Source organism: Gallinula chloropus, assembly GCF_964237585.1.
Source record: "Gallinula chloropus genome assembly, chromosome: 15".
Classification (NCBI taxonomy): Eukaryota; Metazoa; Chordata; class Aves; order Gruiformes; family Rallidae; genus Gallinula; species Gallinula chloropus.
The window spans coordinates 8,336,378-8,350,473 of record NC_140100.1 but is presented as its reverse complement, the minus strand read 5'-3'; the positions used below and the strand labels follow the sequence as shown (position 1 = coordinate 8,350,473).

The 14,096-nt window shown below is 48.2% G+C and overlaps 1 protein-coding gene across 1 annotated transcript in view; it reads right to left on the bottom strand.

Annotated features, from left to right (window-relative positions):
• The window catches only part of INTS1 (integrator complex subunit 1), a gene marked incomplete at its 5' end in the record, with an annotated part of 30,839 nt that overhangs the window by 13,775 nt on the left and 2,968 nt on the right, over nt 1-14,096 (bottom strand). The window contains 22 exons of the mRNA XM_084271104.1: nt 250-396; nt 1,573-1,734; nt 2,192-2,303; nt 2,647-2,814; nt 3,693-3,797; nt 3,975-4,154; nt 4,719-4,868; nt 4,960-5,139; nt 5,288-5,417; nt 5,684-5,881; nt 6,257-6,317; nt 6,601-6,692; nt 7,095-7,191; nt 8,781-8,938; nt 9,465-9,542; nt 10,182-10,302; nt 10,843-10,951; nt 11,195-11,371; nt 11,877-12,018; nt 12,336-12,481; nt 12,609-12,795; nt 13,068-13,173. Of these exons, the coding sequence (XP_084127230.1) occupies nt 250-396; nt 1,573-1,734; nt 2,192-2,303; nt 2,647-2,814; nt 3,693-3,797; nt 3,975-4,154; nt 4,719-4,868; nt 4,960-5,139; nt 5,288-5,417; nt 5,684-5,881; nt 6,257-6,317; nt 6,601-6,692; nt 7,095-7,191; nt 8,781-8,938; nt 9,465-9,542; nt 10,182-10,302; nt 10,843-10,951; nt 11,195-11,371; nt 11,877-12,018; nt 12,336-12,481; nt 12,609-12,795; nt 13,068-13,173 (3,006 nt within the window). The remainder of the gene's footprint in view (nt 1-249; nt 397-1,572; nt 1,735-2,191; nt 2,304-2,646; nt 2,815-3,692; nt 3,798-3,974; nt 4,155-4,718; nt 4,869-4,959; nt 5,140-5,287; nt 5,418-5,683; nt 5,882-6,256; nt 6,318-6,600; nt 6,693-7,094; nt 7,192-8,780; nt 8,939-9,464; nt 9,543-10,181; nt 10,303-10,842; nt 10,952-11,194; nt 11,372-11,876; nt 12,019-12,335; nt 12,482-12,608; nt 12,796-13,067; nt 13,174-14,096) is intronic.

Below are 14,096 nucleotides of genomic sequence, written 5' to 3'. Positions count from 1 at the left end.
AGGTAGTTTCCAAATTACTTTTTAGGCTCTATCCAATGCAATCCACAAAATCCTACTCTATTTCAGGAAATACAGCCAATGACCATCCAGAAGAGCTCTCAGAAGCTGTCTGCAGTGAACACATGCTGCCAAAGCACCCGATGCATAGAGTTTACTGAAGTAGTTTGGTTTTTTCCAAGAAAGCCACAGGAGAGACTTGTGAAAACTGTTCAAGTAAAATGCCTAGTCAGGCTCCAGTGAAGCTCTTACTCTTGTCCATGATGTTCTGCTCCAGCGTCTGTGGGTCATGAGACACTGCCTGATCCAGGTACTGCAGAAGTTTGCTCATGCTGGAAACAGGGATCCCAAAGGACTGAACAAAGAGAAGCAGCTGCTGCGGCTCCAGGTCCTGCAGGGCTGAAACACACAAACACTGGGTGCTCAGACCTCCGAATTCTCTACAGAGGGTCATCCTTATTACCTGATCTTGGTGCTTTTGGCTGGACCAACAGTGACACATTAATGTCAGGGCTGCAGAGAGCCTAAAGGCAGAAGAGGCTGACAGCTGGCTACTATGTTTTCTTTCCTCTGCAAATCATTGCCTTCTTATTGCATCTTCCAGTTAATTCACTCACTGACTAATTTGATCTTCTGTTTAATGTGATCAAAACCTCAGGAACCCGATCATTTGTATTAAAAAATAACTTCCACCTGATCTGTTGATGGCTGCAAGCAGGAATTATTGAATAATTCAATCACTGGCTATAGAGAGCTGTCATTTAATTAGTAAGACAGGAATGAAAGCTCTGAATACCAAGAAGAGAAAGAGCACTGACGAGCTGTGCAAGCACAACGGTAACCACAGGTAGAGCTTATATCCTTCAGACACTGGAAAGCAGAGCGTGCCCTGTGGAAGCAGCGCTGTGCCTGCTGTCTGGTGACTGCACAGCTCTGTTACAACGATTCAGGTTGAACTAAGATGAGACTCCAATTCAGAGTCCCCCCATTTCCTTTACATGCACAGAAAGAGCAATACCCAGACAGACTCACTCCCCTACTTTAAGTGTAACAATGACTGCATATAAAAGTCAGCGAGATTGAGCACTCAGATCAGAGCAAGAGGAACACTGCAGCAAGGAGCCCTACCAAAGGCTCTGTCCTCCTCTTCAGTCTCAGCTTTCACTGAGCTCTGCTCTTAATGCTTCAGGGATTAACCTGTGAGTCTGGCCATTAGCGAGGCTCTATCCTTTCTTAAACACTTGTTACACGAACTACACATCGTAGCTGTGTAGGGAATCCCCCTGGGACATCCTGTAATATTCCCTACCTGGAAGCAGCTCATATTCTGCAGATCTGTTTGACAGCCCTAAGGGACACAGCAAAGAATCTGTTGTGTGTTTAGACTGTGACTGTCCCCAAATCCAGAGACAGGCTGCTTTCTCTGTCCAAGCTCCCTGCTCAGCTGCAGTGACCGATGGCCCCACCCAAAGCCATCCAGGTAGGATGGCTGGGCACACAGAGGACCAAGCAGGGGAACCTCTGTCCTTCCTTCCAGGAGAGTCTGAAATACCAACAGACATCCCACAAGCTCACCTGCATCCACAAGACGTGGGACCTCAGAGCGGATCATACGCAGCTTCAGCCAGTCGGGGAGCAGCAGAGCCTCCTCTGAGGTGTCAACCAGAAAAGCAGTAGGAAGGGGCTTCTTCTCCGGGAACCATATATCCAGTAAGGTATAAAAATCACCATCCCCTGCTTAAGAGTGGATATAAAATTAACTCCCATGTCCAAAAGCAGGTAAAACATCCTAGCCTTTTCCACACAAATCGATGCACCAGCACCCTTTCTCATTCAAAGGTCAGAAAACTCAGGAATAAACACTATCAGGTGGAGATGTGAACTATGTATCTGAGCACCCAGTTCCTGCACCACAGTAAGTCTGAGTCCTCCTTACTTAGCAGGGAGGGACACACCTTCAGTCTAATATTTCCTGCTGTCTGCAGAAGGCAAAATAACCCCAAAAGCCTGCAAATCCTTCCCTCTGTGCAGCAATATTCTGATAGATCTTACAGCTACAAACAAATATTGCAAGGGACAAACCTGTGAGTAGAAGGATTAACACCAGCCTGACCTGTTTGGAGACAGCAGAGAGAGGAAAAGCTCTCTGTATTGCCCATGACCCCTTGAATAAATCTGAGCACACTTCACTAACCTTGAGGTGGCCCTAGCGTCAGGAGAATAACCATGGCATGAACCACAAGGATGTGCATAGTGGCTGTTTCCCCGCTGGTCCAACGAAGAAACACCTGATCCTGGGACTCTGACTGGAAAATGGTGGGAAAAAACAGGATGAACAAAGGTGGGGAGAGAAAGGACAATGAGATCTGTGAGAAGCAGATGAAAGGATAACGTGAGAATGGACAAATTAGATCAGATACTGTTCCACTTAGCCCAGATTCTCCAAAAATATACCCAAGGAAAGGTAAAAAAGCTTTTTATGTAGAGGTGCGCTTGGGTCTGGTATTATGCCAACCTCCAATTATTTTCAGAGCAGGGAATTCCTGAACCAGACGTGGTTTCTACATACTCAGTAACCCACAACAGGCTTCTCTTCTGTTCACTTGTCCCGTTTTTCCACCTGCTTAAGGGAGACAGGGCAGCACTCACCCAGCTGTACACCTCCTCACCCTCCTTGCTCTGCCGCATGCGTTTGATGTAGTGGGAGAAGATGGAGAGAAGAGCAACCAGCACTGCATCGGATTCAGCAGAGTAGGAGAGCTTGGAGAAGAGGTGGGACATGATGGTAGAGCGCTCCACTATGAGTCGGGCTACATCCTGCAAGGGAAAAGGATCCATGAGGTCTTTACTGAGCAACAGAGCCAGGTTCTCCTGCTCCACTGCATCACATTCTCCAGCCTCCATCATCAGCTCAGTTAATACTCTGGAGATCCATGCGTAAAGAGTAAAACCAACACAACAGGGAAAAAAACAGTGCTCTGAATGCATCTTGTGCTACCTCAGTGTCCCCAGCTGTACATCCCACTACAAACTGAGCATTTACCCAGTAAAAATCTGCATTCTCTGAAGAAACAGATCTGCTGACTCTGACCATTTAACATTCTCCATGTGTCTGAACAGTTTTGTACAGGCAGAAGGAACAAGTGAGCCTCTAGATTTGTGCATCAATCTTCAAAAATCTTACAAGAGATGCAGTCCAATGGACTCAAGGGCAATTAAAAAGCACACAGAGATAGAACAATAGGGGTAAAAAAAAATCATTATACAAAAGCCAAACATGGAGAAAATAAATCAATCCAAAACCTTTAAAACAAATTATCAGAAATCCAGTTTTGGTTATAAGAGAGTGTGTGTCCCAGCACTGAGGTTCCTGACTTCCCACTCTCCCCCAAATACACGACTGCAGGCTTAGCATCTGCTTGCTTGTGAAACACTACGAGGTGTTGAGATCTCCTTTAAATCATTATCCACTCTTGCATTCCCCACAGTATCTGAGATGGGTTGCTGGTTACTGCTCTGGGAAACTAAAACCCAGGTTTCCTTCCAACACACATGCTACAGCACACAGTTAGCAGATTCACACATTCCCAAGAACCTAATTGTGTTGGTACAGCAAATCCTGTGTCTAACACTGTCCCAAAATGTGCCAGGTCTCCCCAGTGCAGCCCCTCTGCCCTAACAGCCTGGCCTCTCACCAGAGCGAGGTCATTGTGCTGTCCCTGCTCCTCCACTGGAGCGTGCTGGGAGAGGTACACCAGGTAAGCACTGATGGTCTGCGGATCTGTCTCCATGTGGATGGCCTAGAATGAGAATTCCTCTCATCAGAGCTCAAGATTTACTGAAAACAAGCACCAGCAGAAGAAAGATTCTGCAAGCATATAGACACATCAATATCACACCCACACATGGTTTCCTCAGATCCGGTTCAGAACAAGCAGGACCAAGATTAAGGTCCCCTCCCAGCTCTTAACACCTACCTGCTGCAAGGCAAGAGCTGTTGTTGCTCTGACACTGTCAAACAGGGGCAGCCTCGGGAGGTCTCTCAGCAGCCACTGATACCCCTGCAGCAGTTCAGAATCCCCAGAGTCTTCTTCCATGGGGTGATCTTTCTCCTCTCCATCACGCAGTCCCCCTTCTGACAGCACTAAGGACAGGCCCTGCAGAAGTCACACAGACACAGCTGTTGTGTTTGAAACCACAGCTGGACTGCTGGTTTCATACTAGTGAATAGAAACAAGCTTCAAGTGTCATGGAACATTCCAAAGTCAGGACACAAGAGGTTTTGTATCTCATGCAGCGTGTTTGCTTGACAGCTGTGAAGCTTCAGTCTTCTCTAAGCATAATCTTTGAGGTCTCTGCAACAAGCCTGGCCCAGACTGTGCTCCAGAGCTCAAGGACTTGCTCTTCTACATTCCTCACAGGCAGCAGCTGCCAATGACTCTATGTAGCACATGATGTGCTTACTCTACACCTGAACCTCACTGAAAACATAGCAAAACCCAGCTCTATCTTAAGGAAACTACTACTTGGCTGCTGAACAAAGAAGGCTTATGAGCAGCAGGGAGTAGAAGGGCATTTGATGGGGTGCAGAGATTAAGACAAATTACTGAAGAAGGATGACATGAAATAATTTCACTGTGCTGGCTCTGGAATCATGAGAATTCAGGTCTCTGCCCTCAGCTTCTGACAGACCCTAATCAAGAAGATTTTGGTTTGCTCACCTTCATGGCCAGGACCCGTGAGGCCACCTGGGAGGAACTCAAGCGCCGTAGGAAATAGTCAAGCACCTCACAGGTTGTCTGTTCATCTGCTTTGGGACCCAACAGCAAGTCTTGCAACCGTCCAAGCAACTGTCTTTGTTTCTGTTGTCTCTGCAGAGCAAGAAGTTGGCCTTTCCAGTAAAATCAAACATGGGGTGCACAGAAGGCAGGTAACAGAAGTGATTCTCACAAGACTGCTCACCTGGCGTTTCTTGGCACGCTGCTCCTTACTCTCACCCTCCTCCTCTTCTTCACCTGAGGTAGACTCATCGGCAGCATCATGAAGTAGGAACTCACAAAGGCACTGCACAGGCAGGACGTCCAAGGAGCCCTCACTGGACTGAACCAGATCTGCCAGCCACGGCATTGACTGCGATGAGGCCTAGGAAGCAGGAGGACGACAGCACATCAGCAGAACACAGATGCAGCACACTGGTCATACTGGTCTGCCTTATCTTGTTTTGCCCCTCCTCTGCTGAAGTTTGAGACACAAGGGGTCAGATCCCAACTCAGCCATCGAGGAAGCCTACCTGTCTTTGAATGATGTTGAGAAGAAAGTCAGGATGACGACTGCGACACAGGAGGTGGCCTAAGCGAAGCGACTGGTTCAGGCTCTTCACCTGCTCCAGGACATGTGGTGGAGGTCTGCGTGGGGGGCCTCTGCCAGAGAAACAACAAGTCATCCACAGGCACACACACCTTCACTCAGGTGCTGATGAGGATCAGTCAGCTCAGCAGTGTGCAAGGGCCACATTCAGGTGACAACAGAAAGACAAGGGCCAAAGGTGACACATAGTCCACAGGCTACCAAATCTCAGGGCTCTTCTTGTTCACATCAACCACCCTACTAGCAGTAGGGATTCCTGGTTGGCACTGCCTGGGATTTCATTATGGCATCAGACTGCAGACTGCAGAAGACTACTTACTGAGGGTCCAGGCTGGTCAGCTGGGACAGCAAGAGGCTGCTGCTCTCTGTAATTGTTTGTTTTGTGGATGCAGCAGCCAGATGACCCTCAAAAGCAAGAATCTCCTGTTTCTCTCTCTGGGAGATTTGAAGTTCACGATTAATCATCTCCGTCCGTGTCTCCTCATCCGTCAGGGTACATTGAGGATAGGAGTAATTACTGAGAAAGATTAAAAAGAAAATCGTTATCTTGACCTATTCAAAACCCATGAACCATGGTCAGAAAGCCCCCAGGACCTTGGCTCCATCAGGCAACACAGAAAAAAAAAAAGACAGCTTCCCAATGAAGCCAGAAAGAGACTTTTTCAGTGAGGCACCTAAGTCATTCCTCCCTTTTCCCCAGCTTTATTCTTTTGCTTATACTGTTTCAGTTGGGGGAAGGCACCTTTCCCACTCAAACAGCAGTGCTGCTGCCAGCCAGATTATTTTACAACACTCCCACTGGAAAGGAAGGAGCAGGCTGGCACAAGCTTACTTCAGAAATATGTGTTTTAGGTGATCTGTTTGATTTGTGTAGGGATTTAAGCATACTAACTTGGTCATGACCATTTCCATGAGCATCTTCAGAGAGGGGTACTCCTCCCATGCAGCCAGACCTGCAGGAGAGAAGGAAAACAGGGATAAAATGAGGGTCTTATTATATTCTCACACACACCAAGGTGAGGAGACACAACAAATTCACTAAGGAACAGCTCACATACTGGTCCAAACCCCCCCACACTGTGTATTTTTGCACACACATGGAATTCCCAGTTTGTTAACTGCAGTTATCTCACCAACCCAGCACACGTCTTGAGCACAGGCAACCACACTTCAGCAGGCAGCACCCTGGCCAATTTTTGTAGCAGAACTGGTCTCCCAAGAAACATCCACACTCACCAATGTTCTCAGGATTGAATGCAGCCACTACAAGCAGGAGAGGCCAGGCTTTCCAGTACAGGGTAGAAATAGCTAGGTTTGGAGGCTGGTACCTGCAAAAGCCATCAACAGGTAGAAGTGGTTGGATTTGGTTATTTAAGCCCATCTCAAGACTGTTCTTCTCCTTAATCATGCACTGTTTAGATTCAGTCACACCAGTTCAGTGGTTTTCACAAAGAAAAGGTTTGTTGTCTCTCCCAGGAGGGACAGCAGTTTTTCCAGCAGTAGCTGGAAATTTCTAGAGCAGAAAGATCAGAGTGCTTGCAGAGGAATGTCCATTCCATGACTCAGGGTCTTACTTGCCCTAAAGAAATTTCCACCTGAGCATGGCATTATAAAGGTTTCATGATGATTTTATCATTGGAAATTGTAATAGATGTAAACATCTTCAAGCTGGCACTGTTAGTCACGAGGTGAAAAGATCACAAGAAGATGGTCCATGTGATAAGCCTTACCCTGGGGGCAGCTGGATATTCTCTGGATGGTGATAAGTGCACAGATTTAAGACTGCATCGATCAGCTGGATTCTTTCTACCCTCAGGACCTCGACATCTGGAAGAAGAAAAGACTAAGCAAGTTATTGACCTGTCTACCTGGCTGAAAGTCCTTCAAGAAAAGCATCACAGGATAACAAAAAATTTGACTTCAAGCAACACTGTTATTGTGGGCTTGTTCTCATGATATTACAGGAACAAAAACCCAACAACACTTAAAAAGCCACAAGTCAATATGTAAGGATATCGAGCTTTTCAACTGCAATTTGGTTTGAATTCTTAAGGGCAGTTTTGTTCCCCAACACATCCAACATGAGAGCTGGATCTTTTTCAGAGCTCAGACAGACTCCTTCAGGTTCACAGCGAATCTGCTCAGAGCTGCTGGGGCTCAGAGGAACTGAAAATGCATTTTAAGTTTGAGTTTTTAGACCCACTCTAACTTAACTCTGAGTCTTCCAACACTTGAAACGGAATGGCATGTAAAACGCCATGCTGAGAGGCCAGACACATTTCCACAGGATATTCAGAGGTGAGGTCTAGCTCCTCCCACCTGTGCTGACCAGATCTGGATCAGACTTTGCTATTAACTGGTCAGCACTAACAGCACATCACAGAACCACAGAATCGTAGGTGTTGGAAGGGGCCTTCAGAGACCATCGAGTCCAACCCCCTGCCAAAGCAGGGTCCCTAGGACAGGTCTCACAGGTCAGCGTCCAGACAGATCTTGAATCTCTCCAGAGATGGAGACTCCACACCCCCTTGGGCAGCCTGTCCCAGGGCTTTTTCACTCTCACTGGGAAGTTCTTTTGCATGTTGGTGTGGAACTTCCTGTGCTCCAACTTGAGGCCATCGACTCTTGTCCTGTCCCCACAGACCACTGAGAAGAGGCTGCACATTTCCCCATGTCCCACACTTGAGATATTGATACACATTAATAAGATCCCCTCTCAGTTTTATTTTCTCAAGGCTGAACAGCCCCAGTTCTTTCAGCCTTTCCTCATAGGGGAGATGCTCCAGTCCTCTAACCATCTTTGTAGCCCTTTGCTGGACTCCCAGATCCTTTAGACTAAAACTCCAACAACCCCCTCAGCTCTGACAAAACCACACAAAGCTCAGCTGAACAGACACACTCTGCAAAGGGGGAGGAATTCTGACCAACGCTGAATGAATTCCTAACAGGGGGAAGAGCTAAGGCTGCTTTTGTAACAGTGTTGGAATAATGGAATTGGGAGGAGCATGCAATACATGGGTTAATTACTTTATCTAACCCTTTCCTCTAGGCCCAAAAATTGCTATTTATCTTACAGTATGTATAAAGGACTAAATTGTATTTAAAAATGCAAACTAAAAGCTTTGTTTGGTTATTCAGAGTCCTTTAGCCTCAACACAACCAATGATTTCCCACTCTGTGACAGGTTATCAGTAAAAGGGAGGAGCACCAGGAGAAAATAAGAAGCTTCTTCGGTGAGAAAGCAACAGCAATACGTGCCTGGCTTTGAGCCAAATGCTTAGCCACCCTGACTGAAACAGGCTCTAAGTGATGCAAGGGCCCTGCGGTACGCAGCAGGAGCCACCTCAGCCCTGGGTGGCAATAAGACACGGAGACAGAAGTCATCAGTTGCTGGCTGGAGCTTTGTGCAGTCTTACCATCTGCTTGCACAGCCGCAGCCCGCTTCACCAGGTGATCCGCGAGCTCCATGGCATCCGCGGGGCCGAGGGGAAGGTCCCGCGACAAGCCGATCACCAGGATGCGCATCAGCGTGTCCTCCAGAATGGGCACCTCGGAGCAGAGGCGAAGGAAGAAGCTGTGTGAGACACAAGACATCAATCACCCTTCTTGTGACAGCAGCATGAGCGTTCCTGAAACCCCCCCAGCAGAGCCTAGAGCTCATCTGAGCAGAGGATAAATCACAGGTTGGTTTACAACCCCTTCCCTGGTCTCCAGCTCCAAATGCAACTACCTGAAACAAATTGTTTTATGCAATGTTGCTTGTGTTGCCTTGGACCTCTGCACCTCAGCCTGCTTGAGTCTGAGCTCCCTGAGGTTACCCCAGTACAACCCACAGAGCACAGGGCTGCCCTTCATACAGTTACAGCATCAGCACGCAGAACAGCTTGTCACAGGGAACAGGAACGAAGGAGGAAGAACAGACGGAGAATGGAGCAACGTGCCTCAGTTTTAAGGCAATGCAACAGATGAAGAAAATCAAAGCACAGATCCAAGCCTTTCCACCACAGAGCTATATAAGCAACACCAGAAAAGACCAATTCCTCTGCCTCCAGCTACAGCAGCTCCCTGCCTGTACCCAGCTATGTGTGGTGCACACTCACTTGCGGTCACTCTCAGGCGGCCAGTTGTCCCATTTGTAGTAGGTTTCTGGCTGTTCTGTGAAGAGCACCTTGTGAAGGCTGTAGAGATCAAGAGAACACCATCTGTGTGAGGCTCAAGAACACATTCAACAGTTCAGACTCCCCAAACTCCTGCTAATGCTTCCCAACCTACACACAAATGAGCTCCCTCAGTTAAGCTCATCTAGAAAAAGTAGCAGCATGAATCACAACAGAGAGGGCTATGGAGTATGGACACTGGGCTTTCATACTCTCATGAACAGATTTCGCTATTAACTCTGGCTTGACCTGCCTCAGCAGTGCCTTGGACCAGACCTCAGGATACAATCTGTCCTTCAGGGACAGGCAAAGTCAACAGCACTGTCTACAGAGCCCTCAACTGCACAGCCTGACAAAGGATGTCAGACAAAAGAACATGGGGTCCATGGGGATCGTGCTTGATCAGGTAACTGGAAACACTGGGCTGGATCCAAATAGTACAAATCAAAAATATTTTCAATTCTCATAAGATTCACCTGCAGGGAATTCTGAGAGGGAGACAGTCCCAGCCTGAACCCTGCTACAACAGTCTCTGCTCCCTGTCTGGCAAGGAGAGAGGATCTAGCCAAACCCTGGCACGTGAGTGGTTTCTCACAGTGTGTCATTACTGCTGAGACAGAGCTGGCTCTGTGCAGCAGGTTACCAGGCTGACTCTCTTACCAGTGCACATAGTCCTTTGGAGCCAGCTTGCTGATGGATGGAACGACCGTATGAAGCCACCAGACAGCATCTCGCTGGATAGCAGCGATTTGGTTCTGGAAAGAGCGCAGCACTTCCAGGTCTGAAAAACAGTCAGGTTACAAACTACACCCATAGAGAGCCCCACCAGAGGCCAAATAGGACAGGGTGGCTGTTTCAGGAGTAGGTAGTAACCAGGGCTCTAAAGCATCAACAGTAAACTGGGGAGAGACATATTGGGTAGCCTTGGGCATCCCAGCACTGACAGCATGTGTACCTTGCTTTCTGATACGTGCCACAACAAAACCCTGAGATGTAGTGTGGAGGAATTAGTGTTGTGAGATGACGACACCTGGGCAGCCACTCCAGTGCCACCCCAAAGGCCTGTCTCCTCACGTAATCCTTACAGCTCGAGGACCCTCCATTCCCTTTCCCCAGCTTCTCAGCCCCTCCTTCCATAGCTCCAAGAAGCACCCAGCCACCATGCCACATCTCTCAACACCGGATGACAGCAAACACCCCCGTGGTTACAGAATGGAGGCTTACACCCCTTCCTAACCCTAGCTGCAACATTCTCCCAACATCAGGGGAGAGATCTGCCAAGCTGCCCATTTTCAGAGGGAACCCAAGTTGTTCTGCTTACTCTTTTTCTCTCCTTTGTCCCAAGCAATTCCAGCCTCCTTCACCTGGGCTGTAATACCGAGCATCATGGAGACAGCCAGCAGATCAGTTATGTGGATGACAAACCGCTCCTTAAAAATAAAAGTGAGTTGAATCAGCAACACCCAAAGCTGCCTCTGGAAAAGCATTCATCCTCAAAAAAAGACAATCCTGGATGTTTGGATTGGATATGGGAGCACTGCTGTGCAGACACACACAAATGCTGACTCACTCAGATGATAAAGAGCAAAAGAAAGAACAGCCAGAAAAAAACAGCTACAGAGGAGCCCAGCACAGCACTGGAGCACCCAGCAGCACTGGGGCCAAAGTGGTACCTTGAATTCCATTTCTGCATACTGGGCCTCCTTCCGCTCCTGCATAAGGCCCAGGCAGAAGGCCTGGAAGTTGATCTCATGTTTTGTCTGTTTGATGATCTCCCGCAGCAGAGCCCGTGAAGCCCGCAGATAATCGTCCTTCGTAGTCAGCAGATCCTGGAACACCATTGCTAGGTACTGAGGCCATAGAGAGAGAGAGAAAGCTTTCAGTGTACAGTAATTTTATCTGCATCCACAAAATGAAAAAAGACAGAAGGAAACAAGGCTGGATAGAGGCATGCCTGGTGGCATGCCAGTCCTTCAGACCCCCATGCAGACACAGCAACGTTTCTATGGGAGGTGGCTGAGTCACCTTCCCTGGATGTGTTTTAATAAAGGGCAGATGAAGTACTTAGGGATATGGTTTAGCATAGGATGGGAATGGTTGGACTTGATGATCTTAAAGGTCTTTTCCAACCTTGTGATTCTCTCACGAAACTTCATTACCACAAGGTTGGCCGCTCAGAACGTGGGAGTCAGGAATAAATGTGCAAGGGTATTTTCTAACAAGTGTGATAATTTCAAAGCAGCATGATACAGATCACACAGCTGTCTGTGACGTTTTCATGTGAGCCTCAATTCAACCAGATCTCTCAGGTGGGGTTCTGGGATCACTGTCAAGCAAGGAAGATGCTACACCTACCTTTGGAGCTTGCTCTGAGCTGTGCTGAAGCACAGTGTACAGGATCTGCATGTTGTTGGGATTTCTCGCATTCGACAGTTCGTTGAAAATCACAAACTTAATTGTGGTGCCCAGGTTTTCCCTGTGGGCATTCAGCAGCTCTCTGCAAGGGAAGACCACAGGTTTCAGAGCTGAGGTTTCATTGCTGAGGTTTCACTGCAGCTAAGAGCCACTGCTTCAATTTCTTTTTGAAGTATTTCACAAACAAAAGCGATGAGAATGGAGCACCACATGTGTCTGGCGATACCAAAGGTTTACTGAAAAACTTCCAGGCCAATGAAATTCATTTAAATGTGATACAGGACAGCCCATGGTCCAAGCTGGCATTTGAAACTCCTATGCAGAAAGACTGAGACCATCAAAGCCCTGGACACATTTTCCAGAGTGCTTTCTCCTCCTATCACAAACTCACTCACTCACCTGACACACAGCATGTAGTGGTTGAGAAGGACTTTTGGTTTAAGGCGAATTTTGATCAGGTTGGAGATAACTTCCATGTCCTCTGTGCTGTGGGTGTTGCAGTTCATACAGACTGACATCAGCAAGTCCTGAGCTGGCTTGGTCAACTGCAGAGGAAGAACAGAAAGGCTACAGCTACTTGCCATCACAGATCAGAATCGCAGCTGGCAGCCCTCCTGGCTGGATCCCAGACCAGGTCCAGAAGAGCCACGCTTCAAGAGCTTCTACCCTTACCTTTGGATTCTGCAGCCACATCTCCAGCCTCTGCACAGCCATCTGCCGCACCTCTTTATAGCCACAGGTTGCTGTCAGCAGTCGAAGGAGGTTCCTGGAGACGTTGTCCATCGGCTGGCGCCGGTTGAGTTGGTCCCGCAGCATGTCCAGGACATACTCCTCCACGCTCTCAGCGAGGTCATCATACCTGGGCCACACAAACTGCACTGTACTGACTTCCACACAAGCCTGTGTGGTCACACTTTGCTGTCCCCAGAGATCAGCAGCCCTTCTTTCTTTGTGGTACAGATTACAAAAGAAACCAAATCTACTCTTTTCTCCTGGAACCAGATTTATCTGATGCCCAGCATCTCCCTGTGAGTGCTGCAGGACAGCTAGTGCTGAGAGGGAGCTCCCTGCTGCAGCATCACTGTGCTGAGTGCAGACAGATCTACATTTGGAGAGGAACAGAGACTGTACCTGGGCATGAGCTGGCCCTCCTGCTCCGGGCTCATCTTCTCCTCTGCAATCAGCAGCTCACTCTGGCTGTCTTCCTCCTCCGTCATGGAAGGGTGTGGGCTGCTCCCTAAGAGAGATGAGCACACAGCACGCTTGGTGAGATAGCTCCTCTTTCTAGAGCTCACTCACTCATGCCCTCGTGTGCCCAGCTTCTTCCATGGATCCCCTTCAGCAACACTGAAGGAGGCCTCAACTAGGTGATTCCTCACGCTGTATCACGTACAGGCACTCTCCAAGCCTCTTTCACTGCCTGTCCTCAATCATTCCCTAGAAATGGAAAAGCCCCAGAGAAAGTGTCGTGGTTTCACCCAGCTGAGGGCCAAGATCCACGCAGTTGCCTGCTCCTTAAAGGAAAAGAGCAGGTTAAAGGGAAGGGGGGGGGGGGGGGGGATGTAAGGGAAGGGAAAAGGAAAAGGAAGGGGCAAATAACCCCAAGATCAAGAAATTAAGAGGCCCGGGGGTTGGGATAAGGATAGTTTACTAACATAACAGAAAAAATACAATGTAACAATACTAACAGGACTTCAAAGCAAAAATATATGAAGCTGTTGATACACAATGCAGTTTCTCACCAAACCACACAACTCAGGCCGTGCCACCCAGAGCCGTCCCAGAACCCAACCGTCCCCCAAGAACCGCGCGTCCCGGAGCCGCCCCAGGCCTTCCTCCCGTCAGCCCCCGATATCCTGGGGAGGACGTAACTGGCGTGGAATACTCTCTTTGGTCAGTTGGGTCACCTGTCCTGGCTTCGCCCCTCCTTTCTCATGAAGAGCTGAGAAAGTCCTTGACTGTCTGACAGCAACTAGAAACATCAGGGTGTTATCAGCACTACTCCCATTTTACTCTCAAACACAACATTCATCCGCTGTTACAAATGAAATTAACTCCATCCTGACCAAAACCAGGACAGAAAGGAAAAGCAAAGCCTGGAACTCCAAGTCTGCTCTGTATGACTCCACTCACCAGTCAATAAGCTCACCGGGCTTCACC